The following is a 12186-nucleotide window of genomic DNA, read 5'->3' as shown; positions in this document are numbered from 1 at the left end:
TCCTAAAAGGTGATGTTCAATGTTCAGAATCAGAGGGGACTGAGCTATTTATTGAGGTATTAGCAGCTGATAATTTTCAGCTCAATGCATGTCCATTGATAGGTTTTTTATGCCAAGTTCTAAGAACCAAAGTGTTAGTTTTTCCATATTTCATATAAACACAAGAAATCATTATTCCGCAGGAGAACTTAAACAAGCTGATGACCAATCTACGGAGCACTCACCCCCACTTTGTCCGTTGCATCATCCCAAATGAAACAAAAACACCTGGTAAGATGCTCAAGCAGAAAGAGGACTTGCTCTGATACAGCCATTCCCAGGCACTGGGAATTGTGGTGTTCATGTCTGCTCTCAACTGCCAGGTGCCATGGAGCACGAGCTGGTGCTGCACCAGCTGCGGTGCAATGGAGTGCTGGAAGGGATCAGAATTTGCAGGAAAGGATTCCCCAGCAGGGTTCTCTACGCTGACTTCAAGCAGAGGTGAGAGCTCTGCTCTTCTCAGCATCATTAGAGCAATGTTGGTTCATCTGCAGAGGCTCATTCAGGCTGGACTCCATTGTCAGCTCTGTGGAGCTGTTGGGGTTCAGCAGCTAGGGTGTGTTGGTTGGGAAAAACCAGCCTTATGGTCCTGTCTCTTTTCACAGATACAAGGTGCTTAATGCCAGTGCCATCCCAGAGGGACAGTTCATTGATAGCAAGAAGGCTTCTGAGAAGCTTCTTGGGTCAATTGATGTGGATCACACCCAGTACAAATTTGGACACACCAAGGTACAAACCCTCCTTGACTCACTCACCCTGTGCCTGTGCTTTGCTCTGCCTGTCAGTGACCTGCTGCAACACTCCCTCTCTCCAGGTGTTCTTCAAAGCTGGGCTGCTGGGGCTCCTGGAGGAGATGAGGGATGAGAAGCTGGCACAGCTCATCACCCGCACACAGGCCATGTGCAGGGGTTACCTGATGAGAGTGGAGTACCAGAAAATGGTGCAGAGGAGGTAGACATTCCTCATCTTCTGTTAAAGTCACTGTACTTGGAGGAAAGTGTTGACACTGGTCATACTGAAAATATTTGATGTATATTTTCTGCTTCAGGGAGTCCATCTTCTGCATCCAGTACAACGTTCGTGCATTCATGAACGTCAAGCACTGGCCCTGGATGAAGCTGTTCTTCAAGATCAAGCCCTTGCTGAAGAGTGCAGAGTCTGAGAAGGAGATGGCCAACATGAAGGAGGAGTTTGAGAAGACCAAAGAAGAGCTTGCAAAGTCTGAGGCCAAGAGGAAGGAGCTGGAGGAGAAAATGGTGAAACTGGTGCAGGAGAAAAACGACCTGCAGCTCCAAGTGCAGGCGGTGAGTATCACCACTTACTTCTCAGTCAGAAAACAAGTCTACTTTCAGACTGCTCTTTTGCTAGCAGGTAGTCAGACTATGGGTGACCAGATGTTGTATACTTGTTGAATTATGCATCATATGGACTTTGAAGCTGAAGATAACAGTGTCGTACGATAGCACAGTGAGCATTCCAACAGCCAGTTCAAAGGGGCAGGGAGCTCCAAGTGGGAGTCAGTACTCTTACTGTCCATAGCTACCCAAGTTTAAGTATTCAGTAGACAGTTGTACCTGAACCCTTGGAGTAGATGAGTCCTGTGGGCAGTAGCTCTATCTTACCAGGATTAATTAATTTTCTACAGTAAATGCAACCTAGAATTCAAATAAATGTTTATTAATTCAGACACTTAATAAACAGTGGATAATTGTTCATTCAGAATGTGGGAAATAAGGCTTGAAATTTCTCCTCAGTCTGAAAAGAAATTAATCCAGAGCTCATGCTTCTGAACACAGTCTCATTGCCCATGCTTGTTCTACAGTGTTTTACTGTGCTCAATAGTGCTCAATATTCCCCAGGAAAATGAAAAGGAACAGGTAGATAAACCCTGGTACAGGCAGATATTGATCCTTCCTAGTGATCTGGCTGAGTCCACTTAAATGCAAAATGTCCATATCAAATGAGGAGAGCACGTGTATGTATAATAATCTATAACACTATTAAAATACCATCTCTGGGAAGACACTTCATACCTCTATATAATTTATATATAATTCAGAACAATGTAGAATAAGAAAGCAATAAAGCAATCAAAGCAAAATCTTTCATTTCTGAGTACTGTAATGATTTGCATCGGCAAATTGGATTTTCCTCATATGCCATGTAGTAGATTTGTTACTATCCCATGAAACTTGTAGGCACACAATATTTAGGGAAATAATTTATTTTTTAAAAATATATTCCAACACCACTTGGTATTCAAATTCCATCTTACAAAGAAATTCTACTCATTACAGTATTGAAATTACTGAAATCACTGAATATGTTATTTGCGTTTCCTCTAGTTACAAAGTGATTTGAGTCTTGAGTTAAAAAACAGGAAACCTGGTTTATTTCTTTGGTCTAAAAGAAAATAAGACACAGATTTTTATTTTATTATTTAACTGAGTAAGTACTTCTAAGTCAAACGCGTTTAGACAAAGCTATTTGAATGAAATACAGAAGACCAAAGAAATAGAAAGCCAGCTGAAATCAGCATTGAAAACTCCAAGCAGTCAGGCTGGAAATATGACAAGTGTGCACATTTTTTAAAAGCCAACACCTCCATAGTATGTGCACTAATTTTAATGAATGTAGAAGAGTTATATTCTTTTTTTATCTTACAGTTTATCTCTTGAGAATAATACATCCCTTACATCTCCACATATGACTGGGTTCAGCATCACTTACAAAGGGGAAGCCACTTATTACTGTGTATGAAGCAAAAAGGTTAGAAGTCCATAAAAAAAAAAATTAGTAATAGATATGATCACTTCTTTGTATTGCCTGTAAGTGCATCAGGTATTCTCATAACTACAACTACTGAGATATTTTTGAACAAGCAAAAAAATATATAAATAAAAGAAGCAGTTCTAAAATGAGTATTTGCAAAACTATTTCCCAGGCAGAAAAATTAACAACATTGTTCAGCTGTTGCAGGGGAAGCAGTATTTTAGACATGGCTGTTACATGTGTTAATAAAATAAAAAGTAAAGAAGGAAAATTTCCAAATATCAGGAAAAAACCTGACCTTTGTGTCCCCACCAGGAAGCAGACAGCTTGGCTGATGCTGAGGAAAGGTGTGACCAGCTCATCAAAACCAAAATCCAGCTGGAAGCCAAAATTAAAGAGGTGACTGAAAGGGCTGAGGATGAGGAGGAAATTAATGCTGATCTGACAGCCAAGAAGAGGAAACTGGAGGATGAATGCTCAGAGCTGAAGAAAGATATTGATGACCTTGAGCTAACACTGGCCAAGGTTGAGAAGGAAAAGCATGCCACTGAAAACAAGGTCTGAGTAGGAACTTGTAAATAACAATCCAGAAAAATCACTGTGCTGTTACAGGAATTCTGTATCTATTTCCTATATTTACACTTGCTCCCTCCTTCTCAAAGGTGAAAAACCTCACAGAGGAGATGGCAGCCCTGGATGAGACCATAGTGAAGCTGACAAAAGAGAAGAAAGCCCTCCAAGAGGCCCATCAGCAGACACTGGATGACCTGCAGGCAGAAGAGGACAAAGTCAACACTCTGACCAAAGCTAAGATCAAGCTGGAGCAGCAAGTGGACGATGTAAGCACACAGACACAGCAAGAACAGCACAGGTGTGGAGTGAGACCTGGCTGGCAGAGCACTGAAGGTCTTGTTTGTTGTAGCTGGAAGGGTCCCTGGAGCAGGAGAAGAAGCTGCGCATGGACCTAGAGAGAGCTAAGAGGAAACTTGAAGGAGACCTGAAGCTGGCCCATGACAGCATCATGGATTTGGAAAATGATAAGCAGCAGCTGGATGAGAAACTGAAGAAGTAAGTGTGGCTGTGGGGCCCTGAGGGCCGGGCTGGTTTTGACCTTGGGGGGTTTTGTTGCGGCACTAAGACGGTTTGCTTTGCCCCAAGGAAAGACTTTGAAATCAGCCAGATCCAGAGCAAAATCGAAGATGAGCAAGCCCTGGGCATGCAGTTACAGAAGAAGATCAAGGAGCTGCAGGCAAGTGTCTGTTCCTTCTGCTCCCTCTCTCCAGTGTCGGGTCAGGTGGGAGGAGGGCCTGGGCGTGAAGGGTTGTTGCTGCTGTTCCCCAGGCTCGTATTGAGGAACTGGAGGAGGAAATTGAGGCCGAGCGAACCTCTCGGGCCAAAGCAGAGAAGCATCGGGCTGACCTCTCCAGGGAGCTCGAGGAGATCAGCGAGCGCCTGGAAGAAGCAGGAGGAGCTACTGCAGCTCAGATTGATATGAACAAGAAGCGCGAGGCAGAGTTTCAGAAGATGCGCCGTGACCTGGAGGAGGCCACGCTGCAGCACGAAGCCACGGCTGCCGCCCTGCGCAAGAAGCACGCGGACAGCACAGCTGAGCTGGGGGAGCAGATCGACAACCTGCAACGGGTGAAGCAGAAGCTGGAGAAGGAGAAGAGCGAGCTGAAGATGGAGATTGACGACCTGGCCAGTAACATGGAGTCTGTCTCCAAGGCCAAGGTACAGAGTTTCTGTCAGGTTACCACCCTGCCACGTGTGACCTGATACCTGATTTTGAACCTTTTGATTAGGCTGTGCTATCAGACACAGGCCTTTTGTATTTAGTCATGATATAATTTGATAGTGTTCCTTCCATGCATGCATTTGCTTTCTAGGCAAACCTGGAGAAGATGTGTCGCACTCTGGAAGACCAGCTGAGTGAGATTAAGACAAAGGAAGAGGAGCATCAGCGCATGATCAATGACCTCAATGCTCAAAGAGCTCGTCTGCAGACAGAAGCAGGTGAGACAGACTCATCTCTGATGCGCAAATGGATAATATCAGAGAGGTAATGCTGAGGTGACCTTTTGGGCACATGGTCTGTCCAACATGCTTTGTCTCCCCTGCATGTTCTGCTAACTGCCTAGTTTTACAGCCCTAAATGTCCACAATACTGATGGCAATAAAAGGCTTGAGCATCTCCAAACTTTCCCAGGTGAATTTTCACGCCAGGTAGAGGAGAAGGATGCTCTGATTTCTCAGCTGTCTAGGGGCAAGCAAGGATTTACCCAGCAGATTGAGGAACTCAAGAGGCACCTGGAAGAAGAGATAAAGGTGAGAAGGCTCTCTGTATTCTGACTTAACCATCAGATTCCTTGTCTGTAAGAGGTGCTTCCAATACTCATGCTGACAATGAGAGAGAAAAAAACAACCCAATTAGGTACTTCAGTGCAAGTCTTTCCATATTAGCTACGCTCCAGAATTTATCCACTTTTTTTTTGTGTCAATATTGTCTTCTTTCCTTATTCAATGCACTGCTGTAATTTTTTCACAGAATAATCCAGCATCCAATAACATATACGTCCAGAGATTTCTGAAGATATTTCTGATCATTGTCCCAACACTCTTGTTACTGCAGGCCAAGAACGCCCTGGCCCACGCCTTGCAGTCTGCTCGCCACGACTGTGACTTGCTCCGGGAACAATATGAGGAGGAGCAGGAAGCCAAGGGGGAGCTGCAGCGTGCCCTGTCCAAGGCCAACAGCGAAGTGGCCCAGTGGAGAACCAAATACGAGACGGACGCCATTCAGCGCACCGAGGAGCTGGAGGAGGCCAAGTACGTGGGGAGTAGGATGTCAAGTGGCTGGGGAAGACTGAGGATGTTTAGGGAAACTGGAAGTTGGAGGCTCAGAGAGTGGGATAGGACAGGGATTGGGCTGTCTTTGTGATAGATGAGAGAGAGGGAGCGAGTGTAGATTGGAAGGACAAACATTGTCTTTCGGGCTAGAAAAGCTAAGAGAGGCCAAATACTCAGGAGGTGCTAGGACCCTTTAGGCTGCTTGCAGCCTTGGGACAGAAAAAACACCTGACAGGTGCTAGGCTCAAAGGCCCTGAAGTGGCCAAGTGCCCTCTCTGTGACAATCCACACTTGCCTCCCTTCTCTGGAGCTTTGCTTATCTCCTCCCAGGAAGAAGCTGGCACAGCGGCTGCAGGATGCAGAGGAACACGTTGAAGCCGTCAATGCCAAATGTGCTTCCCTGGAAAAGACCAAGCAGAGGCTGCAGAATGAAGTGGAGGACTTGATGATTGACGTGGAGCGCTCAAACGCTGCCTGTGCAGCTCTGGATAAGAAGCAGAGGAACTTTGACAAGGTGTGTTGGGCTGCAGGCGTGGGGCTGGGGAGCAGGGCATCCCCTCCTGGCTGCCACATGCACACTCAGGCCCCGTTTCTCTCCAGATCCTGGCAGAGTGGAAGCAGAAGTATGAGGAGACGCAGGCTGAGCTGGAAGCCTCCCAGAAGGAGTCTCGCTCTCTCAGCACCGAGCTGTTCAAGATGAAGAATGCCTATGAGGAGTCCTTGGACCACCTGGAGACGCTCAAGCGCGAGAACAAGAACTTGCAGCGTAAGTCCCTGGCCCTCTGCTGCTGGCAGGGCTTTCTGACTCTCCAGCTCTCCCCACTGCTGCACACGGGTCTGTGCCTGCAGCTCTGCAGAGATGCCTGTCACCCTGGTGGGGCAGGGCCCGTCCCATCTGGCTCTGTGCCTGACCAGGCCCTTGGTCTTGGTTCCCACAGAGGAGATTTCCGACCTGACGGAGCAGATTGCCGAGGGAGGAAAAGCGATTCATGAGCTGGAGAAAGTCAAGAAGCAGATTGAGCAGGAGAAGTCTGAACTCCAAGCCTCCCTGGAGGAAGCTGAGGTATACAGCATGAGTTATTGATCTCTTACAGATCTGGGATCTCTCATGAGCACTGTGAAGTCATTCCCAGGCATTATCTAAACAAGGCTCTGCATTTACTCAGATCTTCGGGTCCAACACTTGTCACATAAAAAATACTCTAATTGTTTCCTGTCCAGGCCTCCCTGGAACATGAAGAGGGGAAGATCCTGCGCCTCCAGCTTGAGCTCAACCAAGTGAAGTCAGAGATTGACAGGAAGATAGCAGAGAAAGATGAGGAGATTGACCAGCTGAAGAGAAACCACCTGCGAATTGTGGAGTCCTTGCAGAGCACCCTGGATGCTGAGATCAGGAGCAGGAATGAAGCCCTGAGGCTGAAGAAGAAGATGGAGGGAGACCTGAATGAAATGGAGATCCAGCTCAGCCACGCCAACCGCCAGGCTGCAGAGGCACAAAAGAACCTGAGGAACACACAGGCAGTGCTCAAGGTCTGTTCAGCAAAGCTACAGACAGACAAATGCCACCCCTGACAGTTTTGGCACCCAAGCACACACAGTCACACTGCAATTGCTCTTGCCTCTTTTCCAGGATACCCAGCTACACCTGGATGATGCTCTGAGGACTCAGGAGGACCTGAAGGAGCAGGTGGCCATGGTGGAGCGCAGAGCAAACCTGCTTCAATCTGAAGTTGAGGAACTAAGAGCAGCCCTGGAGCAGACGGAGCGGTCGAGGAAGTTGGCTGAGCAGGAACTTCTGGATGCCACGGAACGTGTGCAGCTCCTCCACACCCAGGTCAGGGTGTGGTGCCAAAAGCAGTTGTGTTGACCCTTAACAAACACAGAGTGCTGCTAAATGCCAGAGGTTGGAGAGCACTGGAATGGCCTTTTTACTGCTGTCCACATGGAAAGGCCTGCTGAGCACCCATCTCCTGAGCTCACCACTCACATTTTGTAAACAACCTTTGAAAAAAGAGCTGCAGATTTTGAATTGCAAGCTTGAAGAGTAAGGGCTCAGACTGTAGGTTTGGTATTGCAGGCCTCAGAAGACAACTCTTGCAATTTCTCTTTGTGCAGAACACCAGCTTGATCAACACCAAGAAGAAGCTGGAAACAGATATTACCCAAATTCAGGGTGAAATGGAGGATATGATCCAGGAAGCCCGTAATGCTGAAGAGAAGGCCAAGAAGGCCATCACTGATGTGAGCTGGGGGTTCTTTTCACTGCTTAACATGAGTGCCTTTTCCCTAAAATATCTCCAGCCACAAAATGGCTTGGAATGTTTCCTGTCACCAGGCAGCCATGATGGCAGAAGAGCTGAAGAAGGAGCAGGACACCAGTGCCCACCTGGAGAGGATGAAGAAGAACCTGGACCAGACAGTGAAGGACCTGCAGCTTCGTCTGGATGAGGCTGAGCAGCTGGCCCTGAAGGGGGGCAAGAAGCAAATCCAGAAGCTGGAGGCCAGGGTGTGTAGGGCTTTGATTTGTGTGTGAGTGAAGATGTGATGTCAGCAGCCAGCAGGGAAGCTCCAAAGATGGGCTTCTCATTGCAGGTGCGGGAGCTGGAAGGGGAGGTTGATGCTGAGCAGAAGCGCAGCGCTGAAGCCGTGAAGGGTGTGCGCAAGTACGAGAGGAGGGTGAAGGAGCTGACCTACCAGGTAAGGCAGGAGGCCTCCTTGGGCTGGCAGAGTGTTCTGACAGCAAGTCAGGTTGTGCAGCCACCATCCCCAAGCGCAGCAGTTAACCTCACATGGTGCAGAACCAGCCTCTACTTTTCTTCCCTCTTTGCCAACCGCTCTAGTCTGAGGAAGACCGGAAGAACATTCTGCGGCTGCAGGACCTGGTGGACAAGCTGCAAATGAAGGTGAAATCCTACAAGAGACAAGCTGAGGAGGCTGTAAGTATTGCTTGGAGCACGGGCAAGAGCCACCTTCCATCAGGGCAGCACACTCATTGAAATGAGTATGAACCCCAGCCCTGGGTTCCTCCCCACCAACTCCCTCTCCACACACAGGAGGAGTTTTCCAACGTCAACCTCTCCAAGTTCCGCAAGATCCAGCACGAGCTGGAGGAAGCCGAGGAGCGGGCTGACATTGCAGAGTCACAGGTCAACAAGCTCCGGGCCAAGAGCAGGGAGTTTCATGGCAAGAAGATAGGAGAGGAGGAGTGAAGCTGTCATGAGGCAACAAAGTGACCTGAGGGATGCACAAAATGTGAACCTCTTGGTCACTTTCTTCTGCAGTGAATCCTTGTAGTCCTGTTAATGTCTAGAGAATAAAGCCTGTAGATTCCTTTGCAAACACAGCAGAAGCAGAGCTTTTGTTTTACTTTTTAATTCTGCAGTTACTAAACTTTGGGGCATTTTCAAATGAAACATAGTTGGTTTTTTCACTTTAACCCTAGCAGAGCAGTATAGCTTTAATGATGCCATCTCCGGTGTTCCCCTACTGTGTCCTATTACATCACTGGGCAGGGAATAACACTAACAGAATTATTCTGCTGGAAGAAGGAGAGGATCAGGACAAAGGCAGGATGAGTACCTTGTCTGTCCTGGCCCAGCAGAAGTGTTTCTGCCTTGGGGAGTCCTCTTTCTTGATGGGTGCAAGAGATAGAGTCTCTCTTGGCTGGTCCCATTCTCCCTTTGCCAAGTTTGATTTTCAGGTGTCTTGCCCATTAAAAAATAGCCTGGAGCCCGAAAGGCATCTGGATGGCTCTGAGTCCTCATGGAGGAACTTAGGCAAGTACTGAGGTGCTGCCTCTGAACAAAGCAGGTTTCCCCCAGAAATTATTAACAATCAATTCTAAATCAAAAGAAATAATGTATTTGGATAAGGAGTCATTGCAGTTCCTCATGTTCTCTCTTGGAAAAAAAGCTGATGTTAGGACAAATTGTTCCTTCTGTAAAGGAAACAGAGGTTGATGAAGAACAGAGTTGGATGATCAGATTGGTAGAAGTTAAGTGTGAATGTCAGGACTCACCATGGGATCATCTTCAACAAATATAACATGTAGAGCCACCAGAACAAGCCAGGAACTGCTCCAATACTGGGCAGTGTTTTACAGTATGGAAATATTAATGTAAGAATACAATTAGCAACAGGGACATTTAGGGCTGCCTTGAGGTTTCTGGCTACATTTCCAGGGAGGACTTCAAGAAGCTGGGAAGTTGCTGGGGAAGGGAGCTGGAGCTGTTGGAGGTGAGGTGGGAAGGAGACAGCAGGACAGGAGCCCTCTGCACTGACCGCAGCCGTCAGCATGTTTGCAGCAACAGCATCCAGGATGGGGAGGTCCTCCTCCCAGGCACACTGAGGTTTCCACCCAAGGAATCCTCCCATGTTTTAACTAAATATGGAAGTGCTCGGAGAGGCAGCAGCTAAATATATTTAAGGAAAAGATGACACCCTGTCTTGAGTCCTGTGGCACTGTAAGTGATGCTCTTGATAGACAGCATCTTTAGGTGTGAAGCTGTGAAAGCTGCACCAGTGCCAGTGATAGCTGGGCTCCAAAGAAGGGAAAGCACCTCTCTCCTCTCTCCCTTCCCACAGTATCCTCCCAAGAAGTAGGTGGGATTCCTTCTTTCCAGACAAAACCTTTGTTTCCACACTTTGCAAGGAAGCAAAAGGATTTTGTTTATGCTCAAGCACGTAATTCTTGAAACAAACGGACAAAAGATGGATACTGAATGCAAAAGCTTAATTGGAAAGTCAGTGTATTGCGTGTATGGCTCCATGAGTATGATTTGAAAGCTGTTGACTGACTAGCAAGTAGCACAACAACTTTGGGGAGCATATCTGGATGCCTCAAGTCCCTGTTCTCCTTGGACAATGACCATCCAAAACAGCCTGTTCCGGATGTGGAAGAATCGTGATGCACTTGAAGCACTGGCAAGTGTTAGGGCTCTTCTCTCACCTCTAAGAAGTTGTGGCTTGAGAACTTGTTGCCAAATGCTCAGCTGATGAAAGGTTATGTTGCAGGTTCCTTAAATGACCAATATCTTGGTGCAATTATCTCCTTCAAACTGCAGTTGTGGGAAATGGAGAGCAGTCTCACACATGGCACTGGGATGACCCAGCCTTGCCACCGGTCTTCCCAGGAAGCATGATGGGAGACTTCTTGGAATCAGAGTGGCATATTAGTGTGAAGGGGTAAGGAAAACTAATTTCCCCTCACTTTGTGATTTGCTGCCTCAGATGGAAGCCAGGAGTCATTTTGCATGGACACACTATTTCTGGAGCCAGGCTGCTTGTGACCTGACAAGTGCTGATGCAAAGGTAACTGATCTTGGAGAAAAACATTGTGACTCTGACACTTCTTGTCAATAACTTGTCAGAATAGTGTTTACCATAGCTGTCCACAAAGCCTCAGGACCCAGAAACTTCACCTCAAACAAAAAGTGTATTTGTCTCCAATGACAGAAAAGGAGAGGGACAGAAAGACAGAAAGCAAGAGATAAGTAGAGGAAGGAGGGGGAGAGGGAGAGAAGGCTGGGACAGAGGGGAGAGATTCTGAGAAATAAACGTAGAAAGAGGAAAAAAAGTGAGAAAGGGAGAGGAGGGATGGAGAGAAGGAGAGAAGGAGGAAAGGAATGGAGAAGGAAGGAGGGAAGGAGAGAAGGCAGGCAGGAAAGAAGGAAGCAAGTAAATGAACATCTAGCCCTTATACAGCTTGGGCATGAATGTGGTTTGTCTCCTGTGCACAAAATCTTCAGCATTTTAAGAGGCACTAAAGCATGGAGGAAGTATTTCTGATGTAGAGAGTGAAGTTAATTACAGAGACTCCTTGCCAGCAATACCAGATTCAGCTTTCCAGTTCTCTGATTCCTTACTGGCCAGCTGCTCAGGACACAGAAACATTTTGTTGAGCAAAAAGGGCATTCCTTATTAATGACAGAAAAGGAGAGGAACAGAAAAAGAGAAGGAAAAATAGAGGAAAAGGAAGGGAGGAAGGAAGGAAGCAAATGAACAGCATCTAGCTGATGCCACCTGACCCTGGACTTCAAGTCTGCAGCTTTTGATTATTTGTGAGAACATTTGCTAGTTACAACACCACCCTCTTCAAGTAGTGGAGTGCAGGGAGCTGCTGTTCCCTGGTGCAGGATCACGGCTCCAGTGGCCAGAGGTGTGCTGGGAAGAACAAAGGGATGCAGGGAACTTGCTTGGGAGCAACTGCAAGGGCTGTACCTCAGCTCCAGAAGGGGAACCCACAGTGCTCATGTGAACCCTCTCTGTCTATCCACCTATTTTATGCCCATTGCCTTAGTACCTCAGTGTCTGTCTCACTGGGTGGAAGAGTGACTTGGGAAAGAGGTCTGGTTTCTGAATCCCTGCTTTGTCCTGGCACTGCAGAAGAGGTAGGCAGGCATGCAGGCTGTGTCTTCTGCCTCCTCACATGCCAGGTTCTTGTGAGAGATGGTGCCAAAAGAAATGGCTGAAAACACTGAAGAAAGGTGCACCTTGGGAATGCAGAGGTACTGGGGAGGACTGGGAGAG

The 12186-nt window shown here is 47.3% G+C and overlaps 1 protein-coding gene and 1 long non-coding RNA gene across 2 annotated transcripts in view; one reads left to right on the top strand and one right to left on the bottom strand.

The window, feature by feature from the left end:
• Nucleotides 1-891, bottom strand: part of LOC127391681 (uncharacterized) — a 184778-nt gene extending 183887 nt beyond the window's left edge. The window contains exon 1 of the long non-coding RNA XR_007891103.1: nt 795-891. This is a non-coding gene — a long non-coding RNA (uncharacterized LOC127391681). The remainder of the gene's footprint in view (nt 1-794) is intronic.
• LOC127391678 (myosin heavy chain, skeletal muscle, adult-like) overlaps nt 1-12186 on the top strand; it is a 107843-nt gene that overhangs the window by 32734 nt on the left and 62923 nt on the right. The window contains exons 16-38 of the mRNA XM_051634709.1: nt 183-270; nt 363-480; nt 645-768; nt 854-990; nt 1088-1343; nt 3127-3369; nt 3474-3650; nt 3734-3879; nt 3970-4060; nt 4153-4542; nt 4698-4824; nt 5018-5136; nt 5441-5637; nt 5989-6172; nt 6259-6424; nt 6597-6721; nt 6880-7188; nt 7289-7492; nt 7774-7899; nt 7994-8164; nt 8251-8355; nt 8499-8594; nt 8712-8853. Coding sequence (XP_051490669.1) covers nt 183-270; nt 363-480; nt 645-768; nt 854-990; nt 1088-1343; nt 3127-3369; nt 3474-3650; nt 3734-3879; nt 3970-4060; nt 4153-4542; nt 4698-4824; nt 5018-5136; nt 5441-5637; nt 5989-6172; nt 6259-6424; nt 6597-6721; nt 6880-7188; nt 7289-7492; nt 7774-7899; nt 7994-8164; nt 8251-8355; nt 8499-8594; nt 8712-8853 — 3841 coding nt within the window. The remainder of the gene's footprint in view (nt 1-182; nt 271-362; nt 481-644; nt 769-853; nt 991-1087; nt 1344-3126; nt 3370-3473; nt 3651-3733; nt 3880-3969; nt 4061-4152; nt 4543-4697; nt 4825-5017; nt 5137-5440; nt 5638-5988; nt 6173-6258; nt 6425-6596; nt 6722-6879; nt 7189-7288; nt 7493-7773; nt 7900-7993; nt 8165-8250; nt 8356-8498; nt 8595-8711; nt 8854-12186) is intronic.

This window comes from Apus apus, chromosome 17 (genome assembly GCF_020740795.1).
Source record: "Apus apus isolate bApuApu2 chromosome 17, bApuApu2.pri.cur, whole genome shotgun sequence".
In the NCBI taxonomy this organism is placed as follows: domain Eukaryota; kingdom Metazoa; phylum Chordata; class Aves; order Apodiformes; family Apodidae; genus Apus; species Apus apus.
Note: the sequence above shows the minus strand (reverse complement) of the source record. Positions and strands in the feature narration are given on the sequence as shown.